Genomic DNA, 13,956 nt, shown 5'->3' with positions numbered 1-13,956 from the left:
ATGGTAAGGGAAGAAGAAGAAACGAAAATGCTCTGAATGCCTCTGATACTCCACCTCTGATAAGGTGAAAGAATATAAGTATATAACAGACAGTGGCATATGGTTTTGCATGTGAAAGAATATCACAGACTCACAGTGGCACACGGTTTCATTATTAAAGCTCAATTATTTGTTGTCCATTGTCTGAAATTGTAAAAAGTGATTGTAAAATCAGTCAGGTGAGTCAGATAAGATGACCCAACCACACACACACACAGACATGCCATCACACACGCACACAGATCTCACACATATACGTCTCTTTCTCTCGAATCTCGAATTCTCGATCCTTCTCTCTTCTTCTCTGAGCTCTCTTCTCCCCCTTCTCCATTCTCCCACACACACACATATCTCCTACTCTCTCGATCATTCTCCCACACACACGTACAGAGACCCAAGGTCTCTCGATCCTTCTCCCACTCTCTCGATCCTTCTGCTCCTCAGTCTGACAATCTCGAATCCCTCTTCCTTTTCAGAAACCAGCTTTCTAGGTCAATTCTGCCTGAGCTCAGCAACATCGGAGCTCTCCAAAGCTTGGATCTTTCCGACAATCTGATTTCTGGGTGGATCCCGAACACGTGGAAGCCGAAGCGAGCTGAGATTCTTTTCTCCTCCTGCACCACCAGCCGTGTCAAAGGCGTTATGTTGACTTACCGCAATTTCATCGCCCTCATGGCCGCGCTCCATGCCCTTCGGCGCAAACCTGACCCGACCCTATTTGACGGCCAAGGCGTGTTGTTGTTCACACTGCCTTTGGTCCACGTGTTCGGGTTCTTCGTGGTTGTTCGGGCGGTGGCTACGGGCGAAACCTTGGTTTTGATGGAGAGGTTCGAATTCGAAGCTATGCTGAGGGCCGTGGAGAGGCACAAAATATCGTAAATGCCGGTGTCGCCGCTGTTGATCGTGGCTCTGGCGAAGTCGGAGTTGGCTCAGAAGCATGATCTCAGCTCGCTTCGGCTTCTCGTTTGTGGCGGTGCACCGCTGAGCAAGGAGGTTGTTGACAGATTTCGAACAATTTCTCCTGCGATCTCTCCACTTCTCTGTCAAACTGTTCGTGACTCTCTGGTTCGTCTTCGACTCGAAGATAACAAGTTTTCAGGTAAGATTCCATTGAAATTCAGCACTTTGATCGACATCACATATGTTGATTACCTCTTGCATGTGTGAAATTTGAACCTTATATGTGAAATTTAAGTTCAAAATCGTGTTTTTGCAAGGTTTTTGGGACGAAATCGGCTCGGGAATGGGCACACCATCTCCGGCGTTCTTCTCCGATTGCACCGTTAAAAAAATATCGCGATATTTTGATGAAAACCATTCGGATACCTATTTAAATATCCATTGCGCGAACAACCGATAATATCGGCGATATTTCGTCGATATTATCGGCATTTTCTTCCTTGGGTCGGATTGAGCAAAAACTGTTTTTATATGGGTGATCCAAATCCGACCGGTTAAGCTTAAGTAGTAATCCAAATTTGACCTATTATATTAATAAATTAACCACTTCACCCATTAACTAGATATTTTTGAAATTTTATTTGATAGTGTTGCTTTAAATTGGACTCAATTACTGTTCGAACAAACTATTTTCGTCAATTGTTTCTTTGTTACTCAACGCTACAAAAATGCTTGAAGGAGAAAGTTACGAGTGTGTCGCTGTTAGATGTTGTCAACAAGTAAAAATTCTGTTGTGGTGTGAGTGTGTATTGGCTTTTCTTAACTTTGGAACCAAACGATTATGAAAAAGAGAGACTGAGATAATGGACGTAGGATCCAATAATATGTAGATTTTCAATTTTTACTTGGTTGTTATTTAAACACAAAGCTCAATCAGTTAGAATGAGACCAAACAAACTCTCTCTAGTTTCTCTTTCTAGAAAAAACTCTCTTTATTGAAACACCAACCCAACATTCTCCTTCGTAGCCAGCCCTAGCCCTTGGCTTGGGTGCTGGTGGCAACCCACCCTTATTTTCTTCTCATTCCCTCTTTCTCACAATCCGTTATACCCTCCCACTTCTCCTCCTTCTTCCCCTTCATCTCCTCTCCCATATCTTTTTTTTCTTCCCTTTCCCTCTTTTCCTCCCATCCCATCTCCTCTACACCTTTCCTCTTATAGCTTCCCACCCCATTTCCCTTCATAGTCTTCTTTGAGTTTGGTCTCAATAACCCTGAGCTTGTCTCAAATTGGGCTTCATGCCCCTAATCTAGTGTTTTTCATCCGTTTTTACTACTTTCTATTTGTTATTTTTCCTTCATCCCCCCTCCTTAGCCATGATATCCATATGCACCTCCATCATGTGCTTGGATCTACGGGCTCCGATCTGAAATTGGATATCAAATCCATTTCCTTCCCTCACTTTCCCTCCCCCAACCCACATGTCAATTCCTATCCAGGGCAAGTGTTTTATAGCCTCCGTCATAGTAAGGGTATTTTGCATACCCATTAACCTCACTTTCTATCCATATGATAATTTGTTTGTATATATTTGCAGGGGTTCATGAAGAGAATTTGGATTTGGTGTATATGTTCTAGATTCGGAGTTTGGCTTTTGTTGATGCACAAAACCGGAGGTCTTGGAACAACGTAAATCCGACCGTGAATCTGCAAGAAATGTAAATAACACAAGATGTATCGTGGTTCACCCTAAGGTTTGGGCTACGTCCACACTGATATTGTATTTATCTGAGAGGTAAGGGAGAGAGAGTTTGTGAGGTGAGAGTGAAGCCTCTGGGGGTGAGAAGGCTTCCTTTGAATATTAGAGACCTCAGGCCTAGGAAATGGCCTCCCCCTAATTGTGAGGGTGATGAGTCATTTTATAGAATAAGGGTTCCTCACTTATTACATATTTGTCATTTCCTTTATTACGTAATTACATTTAAGTCCCCCGAGTATTTGTACGAGATCTAAATACGGAGGCCCTAAGTATGGTATAAATAGTAGTCTCTCAAGTCTTCAGTCAATAGACTATTTTGGCTAGGGACTTGAAATTCAGTCCATGTGTGGGCCGAAGTAACCAGATGTTGTCTTGAACTGATGCTCGATATGAGGCGGTGCTCAATATGAAATGATGCTCAACTAGAAGTAGCACATGTCGCGAGGCTGCTCGACTCGTGGCTTATGTTGCCTTGGTTGGCTCGGCTTGTGGCGTTGAAGGTGAGGGAGTCCCTTTTATAGAATAAGGGCTCGCTCCTCAATACATGAATGATGGGCTAGAGTTGATGCTCTCTAGTGAGGGAGTCCTTTTTATAAAATAAAGGCTTGCTCCTCAATACATATCTGATGGGTTAGGAGTGATGCTCGCGGCGAGGTAGTTGCTCAGCTGGCGGCGATGCCTTCTAATGAAGGTGAGGGAGTCCCTTTTATAAAATAAGGGCTCGCTCCTCAGTACATGAATAATGGGTGCTCTCTAATGAAAGTGAGGGAGTCATTTTTATAGAATAAGGGATCGCTCCTCAATACATAAATAACAGGCTACGTCCCCCAAGTATTTTTCATGAGGCCCAGTTGAGGCCCAATATATGGTGTATAGTGTAGTCCACCAAGTCTTCAGTCAATAAAGTCTGTTAGCTGGAGACTTCAAGTTGAATCCATTTATGGGTCGAAGAGGCGGTTGTTTGGAGGCGGTATTTGTATACTCTGCATTGAAGCTTTGTAAGTGAAGTTTTGCAAGTGAAGCTTTGAAGCTGGAGCTCTGTAAATGAAGTTTTTGAAGCTAAAGCTTTTGTAAATGAAGCTTTTGAAGCTAGAGCTCTGTAAATGATGCTTTTGAAGCTATAGCTTATGTAAATGAAGCTTTTGAAGTTGATTGTCATGAGTGATGCTCATGAATGTTTATGTTGATTGACATGAGTGATGCTCATGGATGTTGACATGAGTGATGCTCATGAATGTTAACATGAGTGATGCTCATGAATATTGACATGAGTAATGCTCATGACTGTTTATATATGATTGATATGAGTGATACTCATGAATGTTGATGTATGATTGATATGAGTAATGCTCATGTATAATTTTGAAGTACTGGACGTACTTTTGATCACCTGGTTGGTGATAACAGAGGCAGGTTGCCGAATAATTTTGGAGTACTAGACGTAATTTTGATCATTTGGTTGGTGGTAATAGTGGCAGGTTGTCGAATAATTTTGGAGTACTGGACGTACTTTTGGTCACCTGGTTGGTGATAATAGAGGTAAGATGCCGAATAATTTTTTGTAGTATTGGACGTACTTCTGATAATCTGGTTGGTGCTATTTTGGGCTTATGGGCCTTCGCCCTCCACACAACTTTCCAGCCTATTTATTTTGGGCTTTGCCTTTTATTTTTATTTTTTATTATTACCCTCTGATGAGGTTTATACAGATATCTCCGAAAGATAAGAAAAATAAATCACATCATACAAAAACAAGAAAAGTAAATCATATCATTCTGGTGGGGTGTTCATTCCTTCCTTTTGTTTTCTCTTTTGCTTTCTTTTTTTTCTTTTCTTTTTTCTTTTCTGCTTTTGTTTTTGATGCTTTTCTTGATCTCCCCGCTTTAATAGGACTCACATCTTTTCTGCTTTTGCTTTGGCATTAGCTACGGACCTTCTTTTCCTTTTTCTTTTTCGTACTTTTGCTTTTCTTTCTTTTGCTTTAGCCTGACACTCATTCACTTCACGTAAGGAAACTCGAATAGCTCTATTCCCAAAAGGGTTTGTCTCCGGGGACCATCCATGCTCCTCGTAGGCAGCATGAAGACGTCCAATCAGTGCATCCAAACTACCACATGCCTGCCTGAGAGGGCAGGTGCACGGGGCAGGTGGGTCAGGCAGCCCAAAGAAGACGCAACCGTGTAAGTGAACTTTAGTCTTTCCGAACTGATCCAGGCAGCGGAGGAAATTGAGGATGTGGTTGCAGTTGCAATGAGAGAGTGACGTAGTTTCAGTCGTGGCGTTTCTGGGACTTGGTTTTATTCCGGGAACCAATGGAGGCACGAAAGATCTTCTTGGCGGTGGCGAAATCGAGAGGCTTGGGAGGATTGACGGAGGACTTGTTGACTTGTATCTCGACCTTGAAACAGACTTCGAAAAGGAACCATTGTATCTCGACCTTGAAACAGACCTTGAACCAGACCTTGAAACAGATGGTCTTCCTACTGATGTCGTACACAATCCTGACAGTCAGGAACCCTGGGGCGCTCGAGGAAGATCTCTTCGGTGGAGACCATGGTGAGCTTAGCGCCGACGTCATCGTGCACGACGTCATCAAACTTGGGTGGCTAAGGAGTGGTGGCTACCCTCATCAGAGTGGGAAGAAAGGGAGCTGTTGCTGGCGGTCCGGCGCCGTTGTTGCTGGTGGTTGTTAGTAGCAGCATCGCTGGTGGTTGTGTAGCCGGGGACCCTGGAGAGAAAGGGCTTTAAAGGAGGAAGATAGAGCTTTTGCAAACAACACTGAGAATGATCCAACAACACCTGAAACTATAACATAGGAAAAAGGATGCAACATATGCCAGTAGGGTCTCAGATCCTGGCCAGAAATAGCATGCAGAAGTTCTCCTCTCTTGTATATCCAGCTTATTTAATTCTCTGTTATTGATTTTCTCGGCGACGCCACCGACATCATAATTAAATTACCAGAAAAACCCACAAACATGGAAGGAGGAAGAGAGAGCTCGGTCTTGAACAATGCCAAGAGGCGGGAGAGCTCGACAAGATGGATTGAGGGAGAAATAGATGAAGGAGAACAAGGTGAAAATGGCGAGAGTCAAGAGAGATCCTTGTAAAGAGCACAACATCGGAGACGACGACGACGACGACTTAGATTACTTTTGCTTGCCCACACTCATATGGGCTTGCTAACTTACACTGGGGGCTCAGTGGTGAAGCACAGCTAAGGTATGTACGATTAGCTTTTTCGCTGCTTGCTTTGATTTGGAATTTTGGAGCTTTTTTGGAGCTTTATTGTTTCTGGGTTTTTCCAGATTCATGGTGGACAGTGGTGAGGTCTCATGGTGGTGAGATGAAAAAATGAAAGAGAACTGACATAGCTTTTTGTGTCGATTCCCACAGACGGCACAAAATGTTGATGCACAAAACCGGAGGTCTTGGAACAACGTAAATCCGACCGTGAATCTGCAAGAAATGTAAATAACACAAGATGTATCGTGGTTCACCTTAAGGTTTGGGTTACGTCCACATTGATATTGTATTTATCTGAGAGGTGAGGGAGAGAAAGTTTGTGAGGTGAGAGTGAAGCCTCTGGGGGTGAGGAGGCTTCCTCTGAATATGAGAGACCTCAGGCCTAGGAAATGACCTCCCCTTAATTGTGAGGGTGAGGAGTCTTTTTATAGAATAAGAGCTCATCACTTATTACATATTTGCCCATTCCTTTATTACGTAATTACATTTAAATCCCCCGAGTATTTGTACGAGATCTAAATACGGAGGCCCTAAATATGGTATAAACAGCTTCCTTTGAGGATGCGACGGCGACAATGATTTGGTTTATACTGCTTTAGATTAGGTATTTTGTTGTTTGCTTTTTTGCCTACATGCCTAAATTTGTTTAGACCTCCCGTAGTATCTTGTGTTACAACTTTTATTTTGTTTGGGCCGTTTACTTTACCTACTCTTGTTTATGAGAGGCCCTTGGGTCTCTCTTTCTTGTACTAGTTTTTGAATGAAAGTAATTTCGTTTGACCCAAAAAATAAAAAATAAAAAACCACAAAAATCCATTTCACGGTGAGTGATGAGCACTCCAATATAATGTTATTGTTCGTAATTATGCCAAACTCCATGTCCGAATATTGAATCACAGCCACAAATAAACCCTAATTCCTCCTAAAACCCTCAGTCGGCGTTGGTGCCTTCTCCCTCCTCGTCCTTCTCCAATAAACCTACTCAGAGCAGAATCCTCGCATGCCCAAATCCCTAACAAGCACGCAGGAGGACGCTATCGACCCTACCCTTCTCGCATTCAAGCCTCGCCAAGTTCTGCTCGCAAACCGAGACATGGAGCACAGGAAGCCCAATAGCTCTGCAGACGGAGCACAAACTCCGAGTCCCGACCAGAAGGGTTCACTCCTCCGCGCCGTGGCTCGGTTCCTGGAAAACAATGGGTTCTCCAAAACCTTGAAAAAGTTCATTTCTGAAGCTGGAATCGAGGTGGGCACTTGTCTATTTTCTGTTTGGTTGCCTAGAAAAATATGAAAATGCAGAGCATACATGAATTTTTATTGTTGCATTCTCAAAAAGTTGTTTCGAAAATTGATAGAAACCGTCTTTGAAAAATGAGTAAATTGTAGCAATTAAGGTCAACTAAAAATTAATTACCATTGGCTTTTCATCTCATCAAAATGTGCAGTTAAGGTCATTTTCATCAACTCCGTTAGAGCTTCTATCAAACTGAGAAGTTAAATTAAGGGGCAAATATGAAAAATCAAATTAAAAAATTTGTATTAATGATCTCTCAACTTTAATTCAACGGGAAAAATGATCCCTTAACTTTACTCAACTTTAATCCAATTGGAGCGAAGATTCCATTACTGCTCCAATTCGATTAAAATTGAAGGTACAATTTACTCATGAAAAATCCCTAAATGGTCGAAGCATTCTTTATAGAGTATTTTACTGTTTGTTTTGGACCTTCAGTAGTTAATCCAGTGTCGTTATCGTATCTGTTATGATTTTTTCCTTGGCCTGGTTCATATCTAATATGAAGGGATAGTAATGCACTAGTAACATTGTCGCATAAGATGGAGTTGGACAATTTCTTAACCAAGTATTAGACTTTCAAAACGATAAGTGTATACTGTATTCTGTGGTTGATAGTGAATTGAATTCAGAATTGGTTATTGACCCTTTTGCAGAAAAGTGAACTGAAGGATTTGCCACTGGATTTGGGAGAAATGTACTGCAAGTATTCTGAGATGTGGTGAGTTGACCAATTCTTCAACTTTCTTTTCTTCTCTTAATGAATTTATATGAAGACGGTCATCAATTGTAACATCTTCACAAATACTTTTTAAAATGGTTCTCTAAATCTTTACACTCGTTTATTTAAAGTATTCAACTGTATGAGTTTAATACAGATGATAATTTTTGTGTGGCAACATAAATTACGAACCTTTTTTTTTCTTTTCTGATTTTTTGTAAGTTCAGCGATGTGGAGTTAGAAAGAAGGATGTTATCATGCTAATCTTTCAGCGATGTGGAGTTAGAAAGAAGAATTTGGGATTTGATGATTATGTAGTGTTCTTTATAGTAGGAAATCAATGTTATCACAACTGTGATAGATTTTGTTTTAATGCTTAAGTAGTTTCAAATTAAAGGATTTTCTTTTAAATAATACTTTTAATTAGAGGGTTATCTTAGGTTTTTGTTCAACATCCTAGAATTGTGCTGATGGCAATCACTAGCATGAAATCTAATGGGAAAAATCCTGATGCTGTCTGGCAGACTGCCCTAATGCCTCAAATACATTTGGTGATTATACTGCTGTTTAGATAAACATTAAATTTCAGTTTCTATTCTAATTTAGCTTGTGTTTCTCTGTTATGTAGTAGTGGAGGCACAAATGTCCACAGCGAGGAGAAGGGTATGCAGGAATTTATAAATATTTTTGGTTTTCATCGTGTCTCTCTCTCTCTCTCTCTCTCTCTCTCTCTCTCTCTCATGCGTATGAATATGAGTATGTTCATTATTTGTATGTAGCGCTTATGTTAGTCTTTTAATTCTGCATAGTATTGAAGGATACGTTCCAATTGCTGTTAACGGCGGATAAGTTATCCAAGGAGGCAAAGAAGTCCAAGATAGCTTCTGGTTCTCTTGCTGGTGCAGCAGAAGAACATCAATCAGAGCAATTTCTTGGTGCAACTGAAATTTTTTTTAAAGATGCTGTACTTTTAAAGGAAAATGGTGTGGGTGATTCTGAGATAGAAAAGAAACCAAGGGATAAGAAGAAAAAGAAGAACAAGTCAAGTACCGATTCTGTCAGTGCTGGTGTAGAGCAGCATGGCTTGGAAGGAAAAAATGATGCGATTGAAAGGGGTAAATCAGTTGCTGATGACAATCCAATGGATGGGAAGAGTGTCAAACCTAAAAGTAAGAAGAAAAAGAAAGATGGTTTGGTTTCTGAAAGTTTAGGTGGTGAGAAAGGGAAGGCGCTTAGTATAGGAGATACGAATGGAACTAGTTCTGGAAAATATGATTTCAAGATATCAGATGTGGATGCTACTGATAAGGAGAATAAAGGTTCCAAAAAAAGAAAAAGATTAGCTTCTGAAGGATATGATTCACAGCCTGCCAACAACAAAGAAGATGAAGTATCCAACCGCAGAAAGGTAGAGGGCTCAAAAGCATCCAAGGGAAGTGAGCAACCAGTAAATAACAATGCATCACTAGGAAAAGCTGAAAATTTTGGTGAACTAGATAAAAGTGCTAAAAAGTCTTTTATTAAGAAAAACAAGAACCAACACAATGGTTCAGCTGAGGTATTTCCTTTATCTTTATGTGTGAGAGGAACCATTTGAGATGTGATTTATTCATGCAGCCTCGTTTGAGATTTTCTAGGTTCTACATGATTTGACATGTTCTACATGACTTGTCAGATGCATTTTCCTTCATTTTTTTTATGTCGAAATCAATTAAAATCTCGTCTCAAATTGAACTCTTTATCTTCATTTGTTACTTTTTTCAAGCTCTATTGTCCTATTATTATTTAGATCTAATTTTACTTATTTTGCAGGTGGTATGAAGTCGTATTCTTTTAACTGTTCACTAAGTCATTTCAAATGAGTTCTTTCTTGGGAAATTTTCTTCTCAACTATTATTCTGTTCTATATTATGCATGAGTTTTGCATGTGGTGCCTGATGTTGTTGTTGGATTCATGCTTGTTTCCTTTTCTCTATATCTCAATTTCTCTCTTGTGCATTATACTTATGTAACTTCAAGGTTAAACAATGTTGATAAATGCTGTTAGTGCAGCCAAAGACTGTTAATGCATTTCAAAGGGTAAAAGCCGATGAGGTGGAATTTATTGATGAGAAGCTTCGAGATAATTCTTACTGGGCAAAGGTGTGAGAATGATTACCTTATGTATTATCTTCTTGTAATCTGTACTTATCTTTGTCCCCACTAATTTCTCACTCTCAATTCTGTGCAGGATGGTGCGGAGATTGGCTATGGTGCAAAAGCACAAGAGATTCTTGGGCAAGTCAGAGGAAGGTGTGTATGCTGATTGCCACTTGTTATTAAAGTTAACTAAAGATGTTGTATTTTAAACTGTTTTATGCTCTTTTGAATTTTCATCTTGCTTTTCCTTTTGGAGCAATGCTAGTTAGATAAACAAAACCGACACTCTGATAGAAGTGGCTCCCACATACAAATGGTAGGGCACACCTCTATTAGAGAGTGGGTCAGTTTTTTGTAGTCCAAAGTGTTGTTCCCATTTGTATTCTTAAATCTTATAGTGGTTGGTTGGATTAAAAACTGAACAAGTTTGCAGTTTTCACCATAGTTATCTGGTGAAAACTTTTATGGTTATATTAGATAGCATATATAAAAATATTGTATTTTATGATGATAAAACACCTGTGAAGCTTTAATGCATTGCTGCAAGGCCTGCCATTTTTGGTGGCATGGACATGTTTGTAATTATGAAAAAAAGATGCACATCACTGGCAAGTTCAAACCAACATGCCCATTAAGTCAGTGTAGTTGAGATAAGGATTTCATGTGAATGACTCAATCAAGATATACAATATATACATACACACATGTATATGCAATCGGGTGAGGATGACACCAATCCTGGATAAAATGAATTGTGAGGAATAATTGTTTGAAATGGTTTGGTCATGTTTAGTGAAAGGCGTTAAATGTGATAGGATTTATTTGATTTAAGTTGGAGTCAGGCTATAGACAGGTTGTAGGTAGACGGACAGTTAATTTGGGTGTTAATTGGGTAAATAGCAGGTGGGGTTCACAGTTAAAAAAAAAAATCATCTAGCTGACTTGTAATCAAAGCTACATTTAGATGTCTCTTGTGCCTTAATTTGTTTGAACGGAGACCCCTCATACTGCCTTGCAAGTCAACTTGGATAAAGAATGGAATGGGGGTTCAGTAGATTAAAATGTTCAGAGAAGAAAAATCCATTATCATACTAGAAGAGGGAAAAGGTTAAGGGTTAGAGGATCAGCTATGAAAGCTGTGACAAACATAAATGGTATAAATCCTTTGTACATATTGTCTGTTAGGAAATAATTATACTGTTAAAAAAACATGTTACTTCTTCGCCCATGAGCGGTAGGTCTCGGGTTCGAGACTTGGGAGCAGCCTCTCCATAAAATGGGGGTAAGGCTAGCCGACATTCACCTCTCCCAGACCCTGCGTAAAGCGGGAGCCTTGTGCACTGGGTACGACCTATTAATCAAAATTTTATTTCTTTCCACATTTTCAAATGCATAAGTTAAGAGTTACATTATTTTCAGAAAAACAGGGACCACGTCTCTTAAGTCTTTGCTCTCTCCTATTTCTTCACCTCTAACCATCCTTCTCTTTTTCTCCTGTGGACCCTACTATAGTGAAATTGGTTTTGCTGGGAAAACTCTTACGTATTTCAAGTTTCAACTAATGCACTGTTTTTGAGCGCCTGTGCACAACATATGGATCCTATGGCTAATAACCCCTCCTTTTGTTTGTAATCCAACACTATAGTGTAAATTAATTGCCGCTCACAGTTTCGCAAAAACTGTCATCCAGTAGAGCAGGACTCCTGAACTATATTTTATCTGTCCCACTAGGGTTTGGATGGGGAAAGGGTTTTAAAATATATTTCTTGTGTACATAAAGAGCTGAATGATTTGACACTCTTAAACATAAATATTCAAAAATAAAAATAATAACTAGTCTTTCTTATTATTATTGAGCTAATTGTGATGCTTCCTGTTGAGAACTATAGTAGACTTCAAGCTTTATGTCCTTCATTCAGACATGCACATGTGCATACACCACGCTAGAATGCCTCGCGCTCTATAGGCACTTGTTTCTTAATTATGCTTTACATTGAATTTGCAGGGATTTTCGGCATGAAAAGACCAAGAAGAAGCGTGGGACATACAGAGGAGGGCTGATTGATCTGCAGTCACACTCGGTCAAGTTCAATTATTCTGATGAAGATTAATCGGAAAGTTTTCTAAGGCACAAATCAAGAACGGTATTCACTTGCTGAAACATTTTCTTCCTTGACCTAGCATGATACCGGCCGATTTTATATTTACAAAAGTTTTCAACGTAGGGGCTAGCTTCTACCTATTTATAGTTTATTATAACTCTTCTTCCTGTTATTGAGGGAACGTGCCATTTTATTCCCTTCTGAAACACGGAAGGCTGGCTCCAGTCCTTTGATAGTATTTTTCTCTTAAATTGTGGTCCGAAGGATGTACTATAAAGTATTTATGTGATGAGTTAAGTTTCTTTGTAACTGTTTTATTTGTTCTTTTCTTCTTCTCTTTTGTTGTTTTTTTTTTTCGTGCTAGTAATTGTTAACTTGAAAGACTTTGGTTTTCAAAAGTTTGTATGTCTAGCCGCAAATAGTTTATGCATGACTGGTGCTTTTTCCATATAAAATGAACTCATCGAGGAAGCTGTGTCCTCTCCCCATAGAGATTGTAGGAGCTGTTTGAAGATATGCTTACATGTATTTATCGCATTTTTGTACGTGTTTGGAGTGCAAGGATAAATGCTCTTAAATCTTTATCTTCTGTGTTTGGGTTGTGTTATGCCCCCCCCCCCCCCCCCCCCCCCATTAACCTCTAGCGTTATCAAATTGAAAAAACATGGCCAAAATTGGAGAATATAGGTGAGTTAGAATTTGATAGATTTTCCACGTCTCCACGAATTGCCCATCGTTGGATTGGATATTTTTGCTCATGCGTTTGACTCAAAACCACAACCACTCGTGCTCCTGCGTCACTCAATATGTGTTTGTAAATTCATATGTTTCACATTTTTTAGGTAAAGTGGCGGGTGTGCTAATTGTATTGCATTCTTTCTTACTTTTTTGGGCAAAATGGTATTTGCATGCTTTGAAGTATAATTTTCTCCCTCGTGCTTTCATAAAATAATAGTGCATGATGAATTTTCTTAGAGTTCCAATAACAACTTAAACAGTACACATAATCGGATAAAATTTAGGTTTTCACTAATGAATACTGTTACTCATTTTTTGACTTGGCCTCATAAAAAATCTCACGTGTTCTTTGTTTTTTAAAGCCCAAAAAAAATTAATAACGTTTACATTTTTTTAAACAATAAAACGTATGTTAAGATATCTTTAGACAAAATCAAAAGATAAGTACTCACTAAATAGTACTTTTTGCTCACCATAAAAAACTACGGCGTATACTCATCATATACTTAATCATATACCACGTGTCATTTCACTTAACTTTAATTACTTATCTTCAAAAGTGAAAAAGTAACTTTAAATGTGAAACTTAACTAGAGTTAAGTAAAAGAACACATGGCAAATAATTAGGTGTATAGTGAGTATACACCATAGTTATGATGAAGAGCAAAAGTGCCCCTAACTAATGAATATCCAAGTATTATCCCACTCAATGGACTATGCTCATTTTCTCAATCTAATTCTTTAATGTTTAATATTCACTTAATCACTTTTTCTTGGCTTTTGACAAAGGGAAGGCGACGGTACCCTATAAAGATTACATTCCAGGCATCATGCCGAAAAAAAGGCTTGCTTCTATCATATTTTCAACATCTTATGCTATATCTATCCATGTATTTGAGTCCCTATTATTAGAGGTATTTGTCGATTTCTCTCTCGAACTTGTATTGAGTTGTTAATTTTCTCCCTTAACTTTGATTGTATTGTTACTCTCCTGAACTTTTATAATTAACCAATTTTCT

General features: G+C 39.2%; 1 protein-coding gene across 1 annotated transcript; it reads left to right on the top strand.

Annotated features, from left to right (window-relative positions):
• The first annotated feature begins 6,842 nt into the window (after positions 1-6,842).
• LOC126608052 (uncharacterized) lies at positions 6,843-12,508 on the top strand. The gene is made up of 7 exons (XM_050275811.1): positions 6,843-7,189; positions 7,894-7,958; positions 8,587-8,621; positions 8,768-9,516; positions 10,011-10,100; positions 10,189-10,250; positions 12,103-12,508. The coding sequence occupies exons 1-7, from the start codon at positions 6,944-6,946 to the stop codon at positions 12,206-12,208; spliced, it is 1,353 nt and encodes a 450-aa protein (XP_050131768.1). The 5' UTR covers positions 6,843-6,943; the 3' UTR covers positions 12,209-12,508.
• Positions 12,509-13,956: the final 1,448 nt, after the last annotated feature.

The sequence above is a fragment of the Malus sylvestris genome, chromosome 16 (genome assembly GCF_916048215.2).
Source record: "Malus sylvestris chromosome 16, drMalSylv7.2, whole genome shotgun sequence".
NCBI classification, from domain to species: domain Eukaryota; kingdom Viridiplantae; phylum Streptophyta; class Magnoliopsida; order Rosales; family Rosaceae; genus Malus; species Malus sylvestris.
The sequence above is the reverse complement of the archived record's forward strand: the minus strand, read 5'-3'. Positions and strand labels throughout refer to the sequence as shown.

What these genes read in the sequence shown, in the direction of transcription:
- LOC126608052 (XM_050275811.1), top strand. Translation starts at nt 6,944, where the DNA reads ATGCCCAAATCCCTAACAAGCACGCAGGAGGACGCTATCGACCCTACC. An exon ending in TGTCCACAGCGAGGAGAAGG is followed by an intron (nt 8,622 to 8,767) that starts GTATGCAGGAAT and finishes AATTCTGCATAG; the next exon opens with TATTGAAGGATACGTTCCAA. An exon ending in CTTGGGCAAGTCAGAGGAAG is followed by an intron (nt 10,251 to 12,102) that starts GTGTGTATGCTG and finishes TTGAATTTGCAG; the next exon opens with GGATTTTCGGCATGAAAAGA.